Source organism: Lycorma delicatula, chromosome 7, assembly GCF_047948215.1.
Source record: "Lycorma delicatula isolate Av1 chromosome 7, ASM4794821v1, whole genome shotgun sequence".
In the NCBI taxonomy this organism is placed as follows: domain Eukaryota; kingdom Metazoa; phylum Arthropoda; class Insecta; order Hemiptera; family Fulgoridae; genus Lycorma; species Lycorma delicatula.
In genome coordinates, this window is record NC_134461.1 from 148,271,969 (window position 1) to 148,294,857 (window position 22,889).

At 27.8% G+C, this 22,889-nt stretch overlaps 1 protein-coding gene across 11 annotated transcripts in view; it reads right to left on the minus strand.

Moving 5' to 3' along the window:
* The window catches only part of LOC142327940 (uncharacterized), a 452,389-nt gene that overhangs the window by 19,862 nt on the left and 409,638 nt on the right, over positions 1-22,889 (minus strand). For all 11 annotated transcript variants that reach the window (XM_075371342.1, XM_075371336.1, XM_075371339.1 and 8 more), the window contains 5 exons: positions 21,399-21,520; positions 16,401-16,535; positions 14,957-15,063; positions 13,375-13,504; positions 10,532-10,749 (listed from right to left, as the gene is read on the minus strand). In XM_075371342.1, coding sequence (XP_075227457.1) covers positions 10,532-10,749; positions 13,375-13,504; positions 14,957-15,063; positions 16,401-16,535; positions 21,399-21,520 — 712 coding nt within the window. The remainder of the gene's footprint in view (positions 1-10,531; positions 10,750-13,374; positions 13,505-14,956; positions 15,064-16,400; positions 16,536-21,398; positions 21,521-22,889) is intronic.

The window sequence follows — 22,889 nt, forward strand, 5'->3', positions numbered from 1 at the left end:
TTTTAATTTGTCAAAACATTGATCTCATAGATTGGGTTTTTCTTCCGTATTTTTTAAAATTATTTATACATTAAATTATCTATTTACACTGGATGGTATTTTCTCTATTTATTTTTTGTGTATGTAGTTATCATAATAATAAAATAAATATGGTACCTGCTGAAACATTGTTAAAACTTGAATTTTCTGTTTATATATACATTTTACACCTGCATTATTAAAGCTTTTAAAATACGATCACACATTAAAATACATGAAAGTACTTTCATCTATTTATAACTAAGTTTATACTTACATTACCTCAAAATAATATGAGGAGTAAAATAAACAACCAAAGGTACACATCTTGTAAATCACAAACAATAATATATGTTGTTTTCTTCTATTTGTATAAATATTTAATGGTAAATTTTTTTTTTATTATATAAAAACATTTATGAAAATAAAATTATAATAAATTAAACAAATTAAATCTGCAAGAAAAATAACTATCTTTAAAAACCTACAAAGTTGCATGAAACTGATTTTTATTTGTTTAAAATTATATTTTTCCTTCTTCTTCTTTTCCTTGTTTACTTTATTATGAGGGCTGACTGAAAAGTAACGCACATTAGAACATAACAAGAGAACAAAATGTCACAAAGCGACAGATGCTGCCATCTTGTAGTTTCATTCCTCTACTATAACATTCCAAACCCGCTAATCCACGCCCTCTCATTTTCTGTTGCGGAATCAAGTATGTCTGCTATATTGTTGTGTCTAAAACAATGTGCAGCGATTTAATTTTTAAGCAAAAGAAATAAACACTAGTGATGTTCATTACGGTTTAAAAGCTGTTTATGGTACTGAAACTGTTATCGACTAAGAGTAGATTGGCAATAAAATTTCGTTCATCAGAAGCTGGTAAAGGAAATATTTACGATGAAGGCCTTGAAATAGTCAACCGGTTTCTGCAACCAATGAGAAGTACGAAAAGGAGGTAAATTAATCAATTTAAAATAACTGTTGCATCACATAATAAATTATCACCACTCAGATAGACATACTGAAAGAATGAGTTGGATGCATTATTTACCACTGGATTATTGAAAAATCTGTTTGTGGTGGTGCGATGCAAATTTACAGAAAAAAAAAACAAACAATGAAAGAAATGTTATGAACAGTTTCTGAAAAATTACTGTGATGAAGGAGATGACGTCCTTTTCAATATTATGACGAGAGATGAAATTTTTGTGTATCATATAACCCAGAAGAAAAACAACAGAGAACGGAACACTAATACTATGGTTTGCCACAATCACAAAATCAATCAAAACACTATCTTAAACAATAAAAAATTTTCTTGACAATGTTCTGACATTCCAGACATATGTACAAGACAGACTATCTGGAAGCTGAGTTGATTCTAAATTTTGTAATAGGGACATCTGTGTCATATTCAAGCATCCACGGAGTTAGTAATTCTGCAAAACAATAATCCTTAACAATTTACATCGCATACAACTAGGACTCTTGTGAAGTTGAGATTTAAACTTATTCCACATCCTCTGTATTTACTGCTTACTTATGGCTTTGGTGCTCAGTGGATTTTACTTTTTTCTAAAAAGAGGGATATTATGGACACTATTTCAACACTGATGAGGAATTGAAGGATGCAGTGATGGATCAAAGAATGATCACCAGCATTCTTCATTGGTAGAATGAGAAAACAGATTCACTGTTGGGAAAAATGTACAGCCGTAAATGATGATGTCATAAATGAAAACGTACAAAAAATAAATGTAACTTTTTGTAACAAATAAAATACACTTTATACTGTATTTGTTTCATTTGACTATCTTTTTCCACGTGTGTGTTACAAATGACTCTGTATTATAGTTCAACCACCTCTCAAAGTATTAGTAAACCACTAAACAGAAATATTTTCTCATTTTTATATCATAGAATATTATTCCTTTTATTATTATTATTAATATTATTACAGGAATATGGATATTAAACTTTCTTGACTATTGATTAAAAAATATTTACCTTCTCTTTTTTTTGTTTAAACTCACTCAATAAGGTTTTACTTTTTCTTCATTTAATACTTTACAAACTGCCTCAATTTTACATTTTTCTAGGCAATAGAAGTATCAAAAATTTTTTTGTTTATAGAATATTTAAAGAAGTGAAAGAAATGATTTCAAGAAAAAGAATATAATAAAGGTCCATAATTATAGTTATAAATATTACTGTATACATACTTATAAAAAAAAAACCTTTATGGCTTATGAACAGAGTTACCAGACTACACACTCTGAATATCAAAATGTCAAGTGTGGCACATCAATATAACAAAATTTTTCACAAAAAAGAAAGAATATTATTTGTATAAGAGTTAGCTATATTTTTTTTAGAAATAACAAAAAAATACAGCTGAAGATAAGAAACATTATACAATCAATATTAACAGGGAAGTAAATACACAATGAACTGTGAAATAAATATAATTATTGGCAATCATTTTAAATACAGAAACAATGTCATCAAATGTTAAACTTACAATTATCATTTTTATAGTTAATTACTGTAATAGAGCGATCAAATGAGCTTTATTATAATAAAAAATTAATTTTTTAGAGCATAAATTGCTTTGGTTAAAGAAAACATTTAATACACTTAAATATATAGTTTGACTTCACCATTACATTTTGTTCCACCGAACAGTCAAAAATGTCTTAGCTTTACACTTTAATAAATTCATTAAATAATCAGTTTAATTAAATAAGTACTCATTTCATTATTAAAATAATGAAATACGTAATAGAATTACTAAGTATGCGATAAATTATTATTAATCTTTGAAAGAGAGCTCTAATTTTTAAATACAGAATTTACATAATTAATTAACCACAGAATATCTTCAGTAATATAAATATTTTAAATAGTTTTTAGCTGCAACATGCTTTACTGCAAAACTTAATAATCTAACCAAGTGGTAGTTTAGCGCATCAATTAATCCAATATCCAGCTCCAATTGAGCTGCTACGGAGTTCAATGAAGGTTTTCTCAACTGAATATTTTAGAATTCTGACTAAACACCATGGATAATCAAAACAGAAAATTAAACAAAAATAAAACTATCTGAATGTTCCAGTTCAATTCTCCAGGTTGTGGATCATGTGTAGATGCTCAATGTGCATTAATCCAATCACTGTTACAAATACATTGATGTGCAACAAAAATTATTTTCAATATTAAATAAATGCATAGACATGCATGTATACCGTTCCAATTGCAGAACTGTGCAAGACAATAATAATTTATATTAATCCATTTATTTTCAGCTTTTTCAGAGATGTAATAAAAATTGTTGAGATGCAAAAAATTAAACTGAAAGCTTAAGTAACATAAAAAAATTTAAAAAAATTATTTTATCTAAAAATATTTCCTCAAACTGTAGTGTGCAACCAATAATAATGTTCTAAATACCTCAATCTATTTCTTTATTTCTAAGTTTGTTATTTCTTTTCTGATCAAATATATGTAGGAAAATATATACAAAAAGAAATAACATTATAAATTATTCATTTTTTGGCCTTTTAAGCAAGGAATAGTTATAAAATTAAATTTTTTTTTAAATTATGTTTTAGATATTTTTTGAATGGCGTAGAGAATGAATAGATGTCATTTCAATAATCATTAATGTAAATATACATTTTGGAAATTTCAATAATAAATAATAGATTTAAATATGTAATCGATAATTAATTTTTTAAACCTTTAATTTCAAATTTTTAATAAACAGAAACTTGGAAATGTTATTTATTTCCCACGTATTAACAAAGAATTCTCAACAAATGATAATACCTAATAGCAAGTGTAAAAATATTCATTTACATTTACTAAACAAGACTAATTTTTCCTAATTTTTTTTTTTGTTTGAAAACAAGATTAGTCATAAGTCACTCTAATATTAAAATTACAAGAAATTATACACTTCATTTATGATGAAATTTTTAATGGAATTTCACACACCGGTTTTTCATGAATCAATTGATTACCTAAACAGTCCACATGGATAAGCCACCACTGCGTTAACATTTTATAAAATGCAGCGTAAAATTAAAAATAATCAGAAAAATACTTTCACAAAATTTATCCAATACATTTTTAAATTATATAATAATAATTTGCTAATATTTTTTATTTACAGAAATTTATTAAATTTCCTAATTTTTTTTAATTCATTTAATTTAATTAGTTATACTTAACATTCTAATAAATGTTCTTAAACTAAATTAACGTTTTTAATATCACTGTTACAATAACAAACTGTACATAATTATTTCATCCATAATACAATTAATTAGTAAATCTATTAAAAAAAAAAATCATACCAACCTAAGTAATTCATTACAAAACTTTAATCAAATTGCACAAATTTACTATTTTTTTACATACTAAATAAAATATTAATATAAAAAATGGAAGCTGTACAATAATTAATTAATTACATAAGACACTCCAATACCTTATAAATAAAAAAAATAATAATAAGTAATACTACTAATAAAATTAAGATACATTAAAATTATAATTATTTACGATATGCGCTGTCATACTTAAAAAGTTTATATATTAGAAAAAATTATTTTGTTCAGACTGACATTTAATAGTAATTTGTTTTACCTAATTTTTTTTCAACTATTACTTTGCCGAGTCCAAATTTCACAGAAACGGCCTTTAACCTCTCTTACCTAGAATGCTTATTTTAGACATTACATTGTGTTAACTATAAACATCATAGTATGCATATGTAGTTTCAAATAGGAAAATATCTATTACAATGATGATATAAACACGGATGTATAATTAAGAATAAGTTACAAGAGGGAGATGTTAATTGTAATCATAGAAACCAGTAAAAAAATTCTACAAGAAGGAATCACAACAGTGTTTACAATATTAAAGATTGGTTGGGCAATAATTTTGTTCAAATTTTTTAGACAATGCAGCATCAGGGAACACTAACAGAATTTCATCAAAAGAGACAGGTAAAGCTCCTACTCAGTTTTTGTTCTTATCAAGTTTTTTTTTTATAAAATAAATCAGCAAAAAAATAACACAATTTTTAACGACGAGTTAAAAATGGAATTTTAAATCCTATGGACTTAAAGTGCACATGTTAAAATTTTATGAGAGAAATGAAAATAAATGACAATTATAAAAAAAATTACATCAGAAGGCTAATGGAGCCTCAACCCAACAACCCAAGATTACACAATATTTTTCAGAAAATATTATTTTAATTTTTAGCCAGCTACAGATTTTGATAGGAAAAAAACAAAGTTAAATGGAAAAATGCCAGATTAACATTTTTCATCAATAAAGTAAATAAATCCAAACCCAGGCTGAGACTTCAAGACATTTCAAACAGCTGTTGAAAATTATTTTCAGTACATTTAAATTTTTGTCCCATTAAGTTTTTAACACAGTGGAAAATAAGAAAAGAATAAGACCATAAAATTACAGAAAATATTTTTTAACTTGAGGGAACGCCGCCCCTAGGTGGTGTTTTTAAAAAGTGCTGCACAGCTTTCATAATCCCTTCTAATAAAATCACATTTTTCAGTAGTGACCATTCTTAAAAATCAGACCACTATTTCTTAAATTATAAGAAAAACAAATCAATAGAAGGTTAAAAATTCTGAAAATGATAAAAAAACTACCTGTAGGTGATAAGATTGTAAACAAAAAGCCTTTAAAAAAGTTGCATTGAGTATATATACACTAATTTTATTAATACAATTACATTATATCTACCTTACCTCCTCATTATTATTGTTCAATCAATTTTTTATTTCACAAGAAAATATGAAATAAAAAATAAGAAATTTTCTGAAAATATGAAATTATATGAGTGCCTTAAGACACAAGGGAAAACTGTTCATGAGCAAAAGCCAAAAAAAAGTAATCCAATCCTGCAATTTAGCAAGCGCATGCATTCTATTTTGTAAAAAAAAGTGAAATGCTTTTGTGAAATACTCCAGCTAATTAGCTGGAAATGAAAATCTAATTCAGTTCAGGAGAGTGGTTAAGTTTGGAATCATAAATAAATCAAGCCACTACCACTGCAAAACCATATTCTTACAGACTTCAAGTGCAGAAAGATGCTTCTTCAGGATATCTTTTTACATTACAAAACAGGATACGATCCTAATTGATTCTTCAATAAAATTTTGACATCATATTGTAAAAAATATTCACCAAACATTTGTGGAATATGAAAAAATTTATATTTTTATAAATCTTAAATTGCCACTGTAAAACTGCAAAGTTAAATACTATTAAATTTATGTTTAAAAAATATATTCTGGATTTAAAAAAAAAAAAGTAAAAGCAATGTTGGAATAAAAGATTATTTATTTGGATGAAAGCAGCAACTAGTCTTGAGTCAAAACAGGTAATTTAATAAAAATGAATCAAAATTTTATTACAAAACGTGTAAATATACAGTAATAAACTTTCTATGACCAGTTAATCAATTTAAATGTAGGAAATTCACAGGGTGCTCGTAAATGAGTTGTTATAGCAAGTGGCCATAAATCTGGAGGTTTATTGATCTGAAAAAATTATTTAAGTAATTTCTTGCCAGTAACTATTCCCACTTATAATGAAATTATGTGATTAGAAATTACTTTCCTAAAAAAAATTGATAGTATCAACACCTGCAAATCAAATTATGAAGATAAGATGCAAAATAATGAGCTTTTCAGTTAATATCCTTTTATAACAGAGTATGTAGCATCATTAAAAAAATACTGTTATTCTACTATAAAAAAAGGGTAATTAAAAACAAAAAATTATATTTTATAATTCTTAAAAAAATTGAGTCATTTAGTACTTGAAAAATTATTTAATAAAAAAATATTAAAAAAAAATGCAATTATGAACAATTCCCAACATCTTAAATTTAAATCTTTATTTTTTACTATTAAAAGATTAATATTTCCAGATAAATAATAAATTTCACAATGATTAAAAGGTTTTCCTTGAAATGTATACTAGATATACCACACATATAAACGTCACTTCTTTGAAGAGTAACATGGCTATCAATTTTTCAAAATAACTGAACTTTAAGATGACATTTATGTAATACTGCAAAAAGATAAAATATTCCATTGGAAAATGCTTTGATATAAGTAATGCAGATAACATTTTACTCAAAATAATAAAGAAATAGTAAAAAATATACAAATATTTTAATATAGTAAACAAGATTTATTATGAATAAATAAACTGTAAGTAAATTACAGTAATTAATTCACACACAAGTGCTTTAATCCCAGTTTTCCTACCAAAACATAAAATTATTCTTCAACTGAAGAACAGGACAGAACAGAAAATAGCGCTTTTGAAATAAATCAACAGAACATAATCATTCCCATTTAGAACTCAGAAGTGTTTTATACCTTCTGAGGTAAAAAAAAAAAAAAAAAAAAAAAAAAATGTTACATTGCATTATTTCAAAAACAGCGTACATTCCAAAAATTCACATAACTTTAACACATGGAAAATTAGCAAAACACAGGACTAAACAAAAAAAAAAAAAATGAAGTGGTAACACAACCAGTTAAAATAGTTACAGTAACCTAATTATTTTATCACTGACACCACTGGTATCACAGACACTATTTTACTATAAATAAAAAAAACACCTTTTCTTTAAGTTATACAAAAACATAGATTTCAAATATATTTAAAGGTATAGAGTGTTATCTATCGTAAAGTAAATCTGCATAAGTTTCATAACAGTTTCATTACATTGGAAAGTTTAAAAAAGTATTATTTCAGCTTATTTAAGTACCTATTTCAGGTTGGTAAAAGTAGGAATTTGTTTTTTTGGATTGAACTATATATTTTACTAGTATAATTCTTCTTTTCAACATAATCATTCACCACCATCATCGATTTCATCATTTCAATACAGATGGAAAAGAGTTGGGAAGCAAAGACCATTCCATTAAGTCTGCCAGCCATACGTTGAGAGTAGTCTTGTTTCACACTGTACCACAGAGCTAAGCACAAGAACTATCTATACTACACCCCAAACTTATATGAAGCGATAGTATTCTTTCCTAACAGTGGCCAAAATTCCTTCCAACTTAAATAGAAATTCTTCTTTCCTTCAAAATCTTTTTTCCAAGTCTGTCAAACAAAATTTTGAAACTATGCACACAGTGTAAATAATGTTGTTGAATTGCACAGTTCAAGAAAAAATTTACCACCTTAAGAAAGTGCCAAAATAACCATTCTAAAAAGAAAAAATGCCAAAAGAAATCCAACCGTCACAAAACCTTTAAAGAATACTGACATGGTAGGTAAACCAGAATTCTTAAATACACTTACACATTAATTTTTTTTAAATATAATCAATTAATAAAGTTGAGGAAAATTGAAATCGTATTACCATAAAAAAAGCCAAAAACAAAATATATTAAGTGGTTTGCAGAAATTTATACAGATTCTCTTCAAGTACATAGAAAATTCAAGAATAATACGGGAAAGAATAACTGTTAAAAATAAAAACTCAATTTTTATTCTATCACACAGTTTATAACGTTTAATTCATCAAAAACGGGGTTTTCTTTAGTGTTGAATGTTACAATTACCACTAGTCTATTGCATGTAAAGTCTACAGACAGAAAATTACAATAAATGTCAAAACAAATTACATAAATTCTGTTATTAACATCACTGAAAAAGTTCTCTGACACCTATCTTCTAAATAAGAACAAAATAATTAAGAGTAAAAAAAAATAAAACAAATAAATTTAAAAGAACAAAGGGAACGATACTATGTATAACAAGTGTGATAAATAAATAACACAATGGCAGCATTGTTGTTAAATCAACAACTAATTAAATATTAATACTAAACAGTTCAATTACTTCTGTCAATTTCACCACCACAGAAACTCTTGTTACCGGTATACATAAAACACACAATCGCACTCAATTAAATAAAATAGTTTTCAATTTTATTCTGAAGTCATTTGAATGATGCATAATTAATAAATAATCTTAGCTAAATATATTTGCCTAATTTATACCTAATTATTTAAAATTGAACGAAATGTTAAATAAAAGTCAACTCTTACTCACCCCTATGATGTAAAATTAATAAAAAAAAAGTCAACACAAAATCATATTTAAAAATACTGAAGGAAATAAAAAAAAATCATATGTAATTAATAACATAAGAAATAAATTCAAAAAGAAAAATATGTATCCTAATTATTATAATAAAGGTTTTATTTAAAAAAAAGAGAAACTTAACAATTTTAAAAAATCGTCAATCTATTGATAAATGTTATTTACTATAAGTATAATTGTAATTCGGGGAAAAAAGCATAAAGATTTTAATCATTAAACAAATGATTTTATTTAATTTTTGTTTGTACCAACATTACTTCTAAGAAAAATATAAATAAAATAGATCAGGAAATAACTGCAAAGAAATTGAAACCAAAATAATCCAACACCACCGCATGTTTACTGTAATTTTCTGAAATTCAGATCGTTAAAAAGTTATATGTAGAGAAGAAATGAAATTAATTAATGTAATATTTATAAGTAATAAAAGAGCACCAATACAATAAAAACAATAAACAAAGGTGGTGAAAAGACACAAAACATGTTCAACACACAGAAATATGTCCAGAAGACTGTGAAAACACATTTATAAATAAAAACATTTTAATTTACAACTGAAACATGAGTGTACAATATTATCAAGTTACCCAAATAAATAAAAGACCGATCCATGAATAAATGACTTCACAAATAAATGAGTCACGGATTTGTTTTATCTATTATCACTAAATTCTTTATGGTTTATAAAAAAAAAATGTTTTATAAAAAATTTTATGTCAGTAAAATAATATTCAAAGTTTGAAGACAGAAACAAAGAAATAAAATAATAATAAATAGGCACTAAAAAAATGTTAATTATTGCATTAAAGCTAGAAAACAGCAACGACTATAGTTCACATATACAGTAATGAAATTTTCTTTTGGAAATTTAGTCATTTTATAATCTAAAGGCTTTTTTTTTATTTTTCCAACAGTAATAAGGAGAATACCACATCATCTTGCCATTCTATTGATATATGTCAATACCTTTTATTACACTTATGTAAAGTAGATAATTTCTTTTTTAATAAAATATATAAATAAACAAAATTATAATAAATGAACCGGTAGAAAAAATAAAAACAGAACTTATAAGTTCTTAAAAATATTTCATCATGATAGGAATGGGTTGTAAACATAATTAAAACATGAAAAACTGCACAGAATAATCTTGATCGATTGATTTTTAAAAAATATAATCAACACAGTTAAGCATTAATGACTTCACTCAAATGTCACAACCACCATCAATGGATTAGTATAATTAATATAATTATCGCAATTAATGTATGGTAATCGACTGATGATAAGGGAAGAGGTTATTATTAGTTTGGTTCAGAGTACTCACTCGTTATCAACACCATTCCTATGCCCGTTATGTTTTGGTGTATTTATTGAATCGAGGAATGGATTACTAGCTGGTGGAGGTTGATGTATTATAGGAGCTGATGTAACTGCAGCCGAATGGTTCCTTTCCGAATGTAGGAACTCTTCTTGAAGATTCATATTTTTACTTTCATTTTTAGTATATTCTCCTGGACTTTCTTCAACTTCTTCACCGTCCTCCTAACAAACACCAGCAAATAAAACATGTCACAAAAATTGTTTTCTTGCTACCATTTTTAAATACTAAAAACAGATCAACACCTTCTTTATTAAATCGGCATGAATTATTACCGTGTTCAATTTAAATATAACATACATAAGAACTTAAGAACAGGGAGTTAAATGTGACCAGTCCCAACTCTCTCTGATAATATTGATAGGTTACAATAAAACAGATAAATGAAGTATATATTCATTTAAACATGAATCTAAAAAAAGCTATGATGTAACAACATATACTGCATTAATACATTCAAAACATACAGCACAACAGCATCATTTTCCATCTGATAAAGGACAGACAAAAAAAGAAACTTCAATATCCAAAGAATTTTAAGTGCACACTAGTATATATTTTTTTTTTACAAAAATAACAGTATAAATATAATTTCAATCATAACTACCACCTCTAATAAAGTATCATGTCTATATTTGAGTGAACTATTGCTATATATACCTAAGCATTGCCTTCTGCATACATACTGTTCTCAAAAACTAAGGGGCTAAATTCTCCAAAAAAAAATCTGCCTGCACCAACAAGAATATTCAAAAGACAATATAAAATTATAAAACTTTTTGCCAGTAAACTGAATAGGCTTTGCTTGATTTCATCTACGTCCTTCTTCCACATTACTCTAGAAAAGGCATTCAACAAAGCATTCCTCCGCAGGAACTATATTTTTTCAGTAGTTGGCCTACATTTCTAGTGTTATTTTAATTTCCTTCTTAAATGAATCAATCTGATTAAATACCTTTACATTTTGTTTTTTAGTCCTACTCCCTGTTTCTTTCATTTTTTGAATTATATAAGAATTCTTCCATTCAACAATTAACTTATATACCTCAACCAAATCAGTTTACTGAGTCCTGTAGAATTGTATATTAAAAAAGTATAATAAAAGTTTTTATATTTTTAAATGCTATATTATACATAAAAAAAGTTTTATTTTAAGTAAGATAATTTTAAAAGTAAAACATAATAAGGGATATTTCAGTGCTCCAATAAAGAGAATTATTTCATTTTTGCATCTGAATTTAAATTTATATCTTTTAATGCCAATAATTAATTATAAATATAAAACTTTATTGCTAATTGAATATAACTTTATAATTAGAAGGAATGTTTTATCCTGAAAAACGTAATACTGTTGCTGTATATGAAGTTGAAGTTGTATATGAAAAAATCACCAACCAGCAAGTTGTAATAACAAATTCTTGAAAAATAAAAAGAATCTGAATTAACTGTAATAAAAAATATTTTTCAGAAATATATTAAAAAGATCAATACATCAAAAATAAATACAAGAGGTTATCGCTAAAGTAAAGACCATTTCATTGTAAAAAGGTTTATTCTGAAAATTTTATAAATATTTTTTATTTCTATTAAACTACATACCTCACACTACTTCTTTATATAATCGCCTCATGAATTAAGACATTTATCGTAGCAATACACCAGCTGAAACATACTCTCATCGTATTCTTTCGTTGTCAGTCCATTTAGTCACTGATTAACAGCATTTTTAAGTTCATCATCACCCGCAAATTGTTTACCGCTAAAAAATTCTTTCAATTTCCCAAACAAATGGTAATCAGAAGGAGCTAAGTCTGAACTATATGGTGGGTGATCGTAAATTTCCCATCCAAATGTTTTCAGTAAATCACGTGTCAGTCCCACAACATGTGGACATGCATTATCATGCAGCAGGATGACACCGTCAGTCAGCCACCCATGTCGCCGATTTTGAATGGTACGCTGTAACTTACGTAGAGTTTCACAGTAGGCTTTTGTATTTATAGTCATTACACGTGGCATTACAGCAATCAGCAGTAAGCCAAACTGATCCCAAAAGACTGTGGCCATCAGTTTGCATCCAGACTGTGGCTTGACCTTCGTCGGTCTGGCTGATGATTGAGGATGAATACGAAATCCATGTTTCATCACCAGTAACAATTGAATTAAGGAACTCATTACCTTTTTCTGTGTAGCACATCAAAAATTCCAAAGCAGATCCGATTCAAATTTTTTTGTAACATTCCATTAAGACGTGCGGCACCCAAAGTGCACAAACCTTTCTGAAGCCTAAATAATCACGAACAATCTGAACAATAGCAGCTTTTGAAACATCAGGAAAAAGAAGGACCAGGTCGGAAATTGCTGAGCGACGATATTTTCTGATTTCATCATCAATGCGTTTCAACAAGTCCTTGATGATTATTGAGAACCTCCCCGAACATTCATCATACACATTAATTTTGTTATTTCTAAACCTTTCACAGCATTGTCGGACGTTTCTTTCATTCATTACATTATCACTGCACACTGTTTTGATGTTTTAAAAAACATATGACTCCACATATTTCATAGTCAGCAGCAACATCGATTTTCCTATTCTTTTTATAACATAATAACTCACACGTAACCAAAGATACTACAACGCAACAACTTACAGACAACAATGCAGTGTACACTACTAGTGTGGCCATGAATGACAGGCTCGTCAACCTTAAGAAGAGAAATTTCCCAGCGGTCTTTACTTTAGAGATATCCCTCGTAATTTGGTTTTACAATTATTCTTTTAATACCTTTGTAGGAGTGTTAGTTGGTGTAGCTCCTTTGCCCCGTGTTCGTAACATAATAGCCTCGACTCTCTTACGACGTGCCTGTCTGTCTTCTTCTTCCTTTTTTAATTTTATCTCCATCTCTTGTCTTAACCTGCAAACACAACAAATAAATTATACATTTTCTGCACAGAAAGAAGTAATATTATACAGTATATTAATATAATACATTGTTTCATGAAAGAAAGGGATGCGTACTATTTTATTACTGTCTTCCAATACTTCACATAACTGGAATACAAATTTTCAATTTTATTATGCTGGAGAATTTAACTAACTAATAAGTTATTGTAATAGGTTTATCAACTTGTGGACGAATAACACATAATTTATTCCAGGCAGATTCTATTCTTGGGTTAAAAATTCTGGCAAGATTCAGGCATTGCCAATAGAAAATTATACTTAATTAATTATACTTAAATTATACTAATTATCTTTGCGTTTTCTAAGTACTTACAAAGAGGGTTTTACAATTACATAATTAATTTAATCTAAAAAAATGTAATTTTCTTTGCCGACCAGAAAATCTAATTTAAAATGTTTGTGATTAGATAAATGTGTTTAGAATAATGAAGAGTGCATAAATAAATTAAAAAACAATTTAATAAAACTAAATACGCATAACTTAATGAAACCAAAACAATATAGTGAAGCATTAATAAAATTCAGGCTCTCTTTTGAGCTGTAAACTTACTATTCGATTAATAAATCAATAATTCAGCTAATAATTTGGTTTTAGAGTTATTCAGTTTTGACCGATTGGTAATGTATGAAACCAAACAGCTCTAATAAAAAAACACAACACAACTTGCAAATAAAGAGTATTATTATTCTTCACAACTATTCATAAGCATGCTCTGTAGGAACAAACAAGCATTACTTTAGCAGTTCAAGGGGAAACTGTCCACCATCCCACAACCTGGACCAATTACTATCTCTTTAGCAAACTGTAGTCTGAGGCTACCTTGTGCACTGAAACAAATTGCTCATAGATGGGGAGATAAAATTTATTGGCTTGGTTACCCTGATAAAATGTTCCTCAAAAAGAATCTGTCTATCAGAGTATAAATGCCTGAATTTGGATGACAATTATGTGAAATTTTTTTTTTTTTTTACCAGCAATCAGAAATTAATTTCAGATTACCACTTTACTTTTCTGCTTCTCCCATTTCCTATCACGTTTATTATTTATTATTTCTCTTCTCCTCATTTTTACATAATTTCATAACTGCACGAGTTTATAGTCTTAATACCATGTAGCATGTTGGCAAAATGAGCTCTCAGCTTCATGATACATACAAATCTTTAAAAAAAACCTCTTTTACAAGATTATACTTACATTTCATAGCCTGTTGGGGTACCTCAGTTACAGTTCAGTAGTCAAATGTTATATGGTTTTAGACTATACAAAGAAAAATACCATTAGTTGACTCCTAATAAATGAAAGAGATTAGAAATGAAGACATTAAATCAATTTAAAAATAACATCCTAATGTCAGGTAAGTATTTAACCACACATAAAAACAATATGAAAACCAGTACATACTTTTCTGCTTCTTCTTTGGCTTTTCTATCTGCTTCTTCCTTTTCTTTTCTCAACCTTTCTTCTTCCTCTCTTCTTCTCCTTTCTTCTTCTTCCCTCTTCTGAGCTTCCTGAAAATTGCCAAGTAAATAATCTTGTTAAAATAATAAATTGGCAAAAAAATTTTTCAAACAAGATTTCACCTTTGTGATCTTATATCCTAATTTACTATCTAAAACAACTATCGAAATAGACATTTAATCCACAAGTAGATGTATCAAATAAGATTAGTTTCTTTTGGTTATATCTTAATTAAAGTATGAAGTAGTGAGGGCAATAAATAATTTCAATAAGGAAACATATGGAAAAGAAGAACCAATAATGTAAGAACAGATAAAACAGTTTACTATAGTTCAAATGGAAATAAATTTAACAGTAAGAAGCTAACAGATTTTCCCAGAGGAAAAAATAAAAAACTTATATTGTTTCTCTCAATCTAAACATTACATGCTTTTTTTTCTTTATGTATACTTTGGGCTATAATGAATAATGTATCTTTTTCAAGAGATTAATACAATGCATAAAAAAACCTATGATTGTAATAAAAACTGAATGCAAGACACAATGGAACCAGCAATGTTACCTGATGAACTAATCTGAAAAATTTAATTGGTTAACAACCTTACTTGAATCATTCAGGATTGCAATTTTTAATGGTGTCTGATTTATTAAATAATTGGGTACTTACGTATTAACGCCACCGCAGCTACAGCTTTATTTAAAAATAAAGTAGTCAATCAGATTTCAGTGGAAAATGGGCCGATATAGAGTTTAACATAAATAAATAAATTCTTATTTTATAAATATAATTTAACCAAACTTAACCTATGCTCGCTAACCTTGACTAATTAATGCCGTAATTTATTGAGTATTTATTTAATAAATTCAGTAATTACAATTATTTATTATTTAAATAATCAAATTGCAATAATTATTTGAATTTAATAGGTTAAGTTTGGTTAAATTATATTTTTAAAATAAATAAATATAAATAACCATTTATATTCTGTTCTGAATCTGAAATCCGATTGACTACTTTGTTTTTAAATAAAGCTGTAGCTGTGGTGGCGTTAATACGTAAGTACCAATAATTGTTACAGAATTGTAAGCAAACCGTAAACATGTTTATTAACTTGAACGAATACATTATATTGTCTGATGATAGCCACTAAAAGCATTTAGATAAATAAGACGAGATTGAATTTGACTTGAATATAAAACACAACACAATTGTAATAATTGAACATGTTACAGAATTGTTATGTACAAATAAACTGATATTTTACCCCTAACGAGTGGAGAAAGCCAACTGTACAAATAACCGCAGACTGAAATTTTAATAATGAGTTTAAAAAATCACATTTAAAGCATTATGGTGTTAAATTTTACACAAGCATGTGTGGCTTACCTGAATGGCTTGTTGCAATCTTTGCTCTTCAGCTAAACGTGCTTCTTCAATTAATCTAAGTTGTTCTTCTTCAGCACGTCTTTGTTCTTCCTCCTCTTGACGAAGACGTTCTTCTTCAGCCAGTCTTTCTGCTTCCTAATTAGATATAACAATAAACAAATACTCAAATACATTTCTAATAATTAGTCATACAAATTTATTTTAAAACCATTTATTACTGGTTCTTGCATACATACTAAAAGGGAAGGTAAGGTAATTGACCAGAATTAAAAGATAAAATTAAGTTCTTCATTAACTAGATCAAATATTTTTTTTATAATACCATCTCTTTATAAAGAAGTTAAGAAACAGTATAGAAAGTAAAAACTACTAAATAGACTTTACAACAGTTAAATATGTACATAAAATATGGTGGGGTTATCTGATAAGTTTTGAGCCTCAATATGAAGATGGCAGCACTCGTCAACAAAAGTTAGGGAATGTTTGCGCATGCATTGAAAGGTACTCACTAAAATTACAGCTATTTTGGACACTCAGTTGTTGTTTGATAATCATTTGAGTAAGTCACTGTGAGTGGTTTTGTGAAAATGGAAAAAATTGAATATCATGCAGTGATTAACTTTTTCAGATCATTTAGTCTTGGAACTGGTTATGTACGGCGTCAATTTTAAAATGCTGTTACAAAATCATTTTATATTGCATCTAAGTCAGTTATTTTGTTTTATATTCACAAAGGAATCAGTTTTATTACACAATTTGAGACGTTTATACGATGTAAAATGTTTTATTTAGACTAGAAAGAATATGACCATTTTTTTCTCAGAAATGTGCTTGTGTGTGTGTATGACTTGTGTATTATAATTGCTATGGCAATTATGGATTTATTTATTATTTACAAAAATAGCTTAGCTTAATAGCAACATATCGATTTATTGAAACACATAATAAATTATGATATACGACCCACACAGAAAAAAAGGAATTTGTGGTCATAATACATCACTTTTACTTGAGATCTATAAATATGTTTCCTGACAAATGATATCGGTAAACATGTAATACATAACGATTTGTAATGAATAACACTATACAGTAAAAATTGTTTTTTGTCAATCTGAATACCTTTTTCAGTGGTGGGGATTTTTATAAAACGTACTTTTCTGAATCTACTTTCACTTATACTAACATATGTTACTAATCTGTGATTTATGACACAGGTTTTTCATCATATTTTGCCCAATTTTCAACCGATTTACTTGAAAGCATTATTTTTAAAATCAGCAAACAATGTTTCATAAGCACAAAGCAAAAAAAAAAATTCGCTAATAAAAAACGCAGTAGAAATGCGCAAAAAAAGTTCTGCAATTAAATTTTCATAATTTTTGTACTGTTTCAATTTTTTTGTTGTTACAGGCATCAAAAATATCCAATCTTAACGTTTTTGTTTGTCAAAATCTGTTAAATCTCTTTAATACACAATAATTTTTTGAAATTTTTTTCACAAGAGGGTAGCATAAGACTATGAAGGGAGGCAATCAGATACCAACATATTTTCATTCACGTAGCGCTAATCAAGCACGGATCATTGTGATGGGAGAAGGTTAAATACTTGCATTTGAAAGGCAATATGCCTACACAGATTAAAACAAAGTTGAAACAGGTTAAAACCAAGCTGTTTACAGGGGCTCTCTCCCATCATTTGCCACCAAAGATGGGTAGCTGAATTTAAACAATTTAAACAACAGGCTGGTTGATGATGAGTGTTCAAGACAGCCAAAAACTGCAACTACCACCAATAACATTGAAAAAGTTCACCAAATGGTACTGGACGATCGATGAATTAAGGTTAGAGAAATAGAAGAGGCTATGGACATATCAATAGAATGTGTTTGTCATACATTAACTGAAGAATTAGATATTCATAAGCTATCTGCACGTTGGGCATTGTGTTTGCTCACTTTGGACCAAAATACACATCTGAATGAACATTTCCAAGGTCTTGCTTGGGCAGAGTCAAGACTTTTTGTGTTGATTCATAACTGTAAATTAAACCAACACTACACTCCTGAGATGAAAGAGCAGTCAAAACAGCAGACTGCAAAGGGTGAACATGCTCTGAAAAAGGTAAAGACGGTTTCATCGGCCGGAAAGGTGATGGCAACTGTTTTTTTGGAATAGTAACAGAATTTTGTTTATTGATTATCTTCAAAAAGGTAAAACAATAACGGAACAGTATTACGCATCATTACTTGACAACCTGAAGACAGAAATTGCAAAAAAATTATCACATTTAAAGAAGAAGAAAGTGTTATTCCATCGGGACAATGCACCTGCTCACACTTCAATGGTTGTCATGGCTAAAAGTCACAAACTGCACTTTGAATTGATTGACCACTCAACATATTCACCAGATCTGCCCCAAGCAACTTTTCTTATTTCCTAACCTTAAAGTTTCGCTTGAAGGACATATTTTCATCGGACAAGAAAGTTATCGCATATGTAAACGCCTATTTAATTTAATGTAAGACACCAGCTACTATCTGGAAGGGTTAAAGAAGTTAGAGCATCAGTGGAAAAATATTTTCAACTTGAAAGGGGACTTTGTTGAAATATATTTGACAGAAAAAATACGTCTTTCTATGTTACACTCAAAACCTTTCAGACAACCCTCATATACGTCATTTACACCTAAAGAACAATTGGCTGTAATAAATTTAAAACAAATAATTATTTTAAAATATTTATTTGGTAATTACTATGCATAATTCCCACATTTACACCTCTAAATCCTTATCAGTATACACTTTCCTTTAAATGTCAACAGATTTCTAGATACTGAATTTTCTTGCATTTAAAAACTGAAATGCACTTCAAATTTCATATTTAGCAGGGCTTTATAATTTTTTTTACATATTTTAAATTCTCAGATAAAAAAAATAACATACTCGTATTTACATCATGCAAATTGGGCCGACACCTATGCTAATAAAACAGAGAATTAAATAGCTATACATTGTTGAACATAACAATAGTTCACAAAACAAAAACTGAATTACTTCAGTTTACTGACTTTTTAATCTGTAAACTGAATAAAAATTGAATTTATTTTCATAATAATAACACATCCACTCAATGTAAAATAAATTGATCAAATTTGTCACTCAGATGTACATGATAATATCATAACAATATTTTCATTTAATTTTGTTCTTAAAAATTCAGCATTAGTTAGATTTTATATATATAAATTCTATTAAACAAAACACCTGGTACAGAATATTCATATAAGATATGCGAGGTATGTTCAAAAAGTAACGTAAAAAGTTTGTTTTCTGGAAAAAATTTTATTTATTTGTCTATATTAATGTTATTCCCTTCAAAATAGTTCCTATTAGATAATATACACTTATAACAGCGCGTTTTTTCCAATTCCCGAAACACTTCAGAAACTCAGTCTTTGGAATAATGTTTAGCTCTTTCAGCTATTCGCTTTTAATCTCATCTATGCTTGTAAAACAACGGCCCTTTAAGATTCTCTTTATTTTTGGGAATAGAAAAAAGTCACACGGAACCATGTCTGGTGAATATGGTGGCTAGAGTATTACAGTGCTAATACTCATACAGTGGTAATGGTGGTATCATTACAGTGTAGTTTTTAGCTAAAAATTGACAAACAAGCAATGAGGTGTGAGCAGGTGCATTATATTATCATGGTGCAAAAGCCATGAATTGTTTCACCACAAATCAGGGGTTTTTTTTATTCAGATTGCTTCACGCAAACAGCGTTGAACTTATAGGTAATACTCCTTATTGATTGTTTGACCTTGAGGCAAGAACTCATGATGCACTATGCCATTAAAATCGAAGAATACTGTGAGCATAACTTTCACATTCAACCATACTTGTCGAGCTTTTTTCGATCTTGGTGATTCAGTATGCCTCCACTGGGACAATTGAGCCTTACTTTTGAGATCATATCCATAAAACCACGTTTCATCTGTTATGACACGTTTCAGTAGTTCTGTATTGTTGTTGACTTCATTTAGCAACTCCTGAGCAACTTCCACTCACCACTGTTTATGTTCAAAATTCAACAACTTTGTAACAAATTTTGCTGTCACGTTTCACACCCAAAGCATCCGAAAAAATTTCATGGCATAAGCCAATTGATATCCCAACATCTTCGGAAACATCTCTACTTGTGATTTGGGAATCATTCATAATCATTTCTTTCACTTTTTCCATGTTTTCATCGGTTGTTGTTGTGTTGGGGTGTCCCAACACTTGTTATCTTCAATGTCTTCACGACCTTCTTTTCTTTTTTCCTGTTTAGCCTCCAATAATTACCTTTCAGATAATACTTCAGAGGATGAGTGAGGATGATATGTATGAGTGTAAATGAAGTGCAGTCTTGTACAGTCTCAGTTCGACCATTCCTAAGATGTGTGGTAAATTGAAAACCAACCACCAAAGAACACCGGTATCCACGATCTAGTATTCAAATCCGTGTAAAAATAACTGACTTTACTAGGACTTGAACGCTAGAACTCTCAGCTTCCAAATCAGCTGATTTGGGATGACGCGTTCACCACTAGACCAACCTGGGTGGGGGTTTTCACAACCTTGTAGGAAATGCTTATATAACTCGTAAACCCTTGCTTTACTCATAGCAGACATTCATTTTCAACAGCTGTATGATTTATGATGTTTATTTCAATATTTAACTTTTCTTTGTTATTATGTGTATATTTGACTGATCTATTAATCATATTTATATGTGTTAATTTTATGAGACCAAGGGTGATCTGATTTTAAATGAATTGTTATATTATTAGAGGTAGGTTTTCCATATACTAATGTTTCAGTTTGATTATCCTTGTTTACTTCAATATTGGCATCTAAATAATTTAACACTATATTATTAACTACCTCAAAAGTGAATTTAAAATTTTTATTATAATATATATATATATATAATAAAAGAAATTCTGTACAAACCAGTCTCTGTCGTTCCAGCTCAGCTTCACGTTCAGCTTGTTCTCTTGCTAATCGCCTTCTTTCAGCTAAAGCAGCTTTTGCTTCTTCTTCAGTTGTAATTCTAGTTCTTGCTATCATTGATGCTAAACAGAAAAAAATTCTGTTTAATGATAATTTCATAACAGAAAATTATACAAATTCTTGTACCTAAATTAATTCAGCATCACGAATACAAATATTTCTTTTCTAACCGGAAGTAAAAAGAACTGATTCAGCTAAAAGCTTGAAAATTATAATTAGTTTATAACATGATTACTAAATAACTTATATTATTTACAAAAAAATAAAAATAAAATTTACAGCTTAAATTATGATTTTTAAATATATTTATAAATAAATTTGAAATACGAAAAAATAATTTATTTTTAATTTGAACTTATGAAGATTAATTTTATCAGATTAATTTTGACTAATCATGAGTGAATAAGTTTCAATATATTAATGAATCTGTATCATAACATTAACTTCTTTATATTTTTTTAAAATATTTTTTTCTAAATTATAATTAATTATTTCTCTTGCTTTGGGGCTTTTGTTCAACAATCCTGCAAGCCATTTTTAAACATGTATAAATTTTATTGTTATTACGTTTAATGTATGTACAGATCTTTTATATTTTTTTTACAAATTATGCTTAAGCTTTTCGCAATTTGTTAAATAAATAGTATATAAATTTACTGCTTTTGTATGCTATTGCACTTTCTGTCAATATTAGTCTGTTGTCTTTCCTCTTCCACTGGGAATGGACAGGCAATTTTCCTGGGTAAATTTTCAGTATTTCTTATTACATAATACTTAAAAGAAAAAATTATTAACACTTATAATTAAAAAAAAAAAAAATTATATTTATTCACAATATGAACAATAATTGTTCATTATTATTTTCCTTTAGTACATTATTTTCAAAATTTTAAAACACACTGTATTTCTTTTAGTGAAAATATAGGTCAAAGTTCTCCACTGAACTATATTCGAGTTCTACTTTTTTATTTATAATTTAATTTTAATCAATGAATTTGTTAAATGCTATTATATTATTTATAATCTTTTTCTTAATTTTATTTAAACTATTTTAAGAATTTAATTTACTTATTTCTGCTAGCAAATAAAATTGTGTTAGACAAATATTAAAAAATAACTTTTTATATTAAGTATCAATCCTAATTTTTTTATTTAAATTTACAGCTTGCAACTATCGTATTCTGCATTTGAGCTATGCTTTAGTACAGTTCATCAATGCTAACAATCATATGATTTGAAGCTTTTAATTGTTATCATATTTAAAAATTATACTACTCAAGACAAGGTTTTCTTTTTGTACAGATGGTATGGTGAAGTTTTTTTTAATTAGGAATACTAAAAATGTTTTTGAAAATACTAATTAAATTAACGTAAAACAGCAAAACTTATTTTTTACACTTTTTTACAAGTAATGTACTTGTATTAATAAAT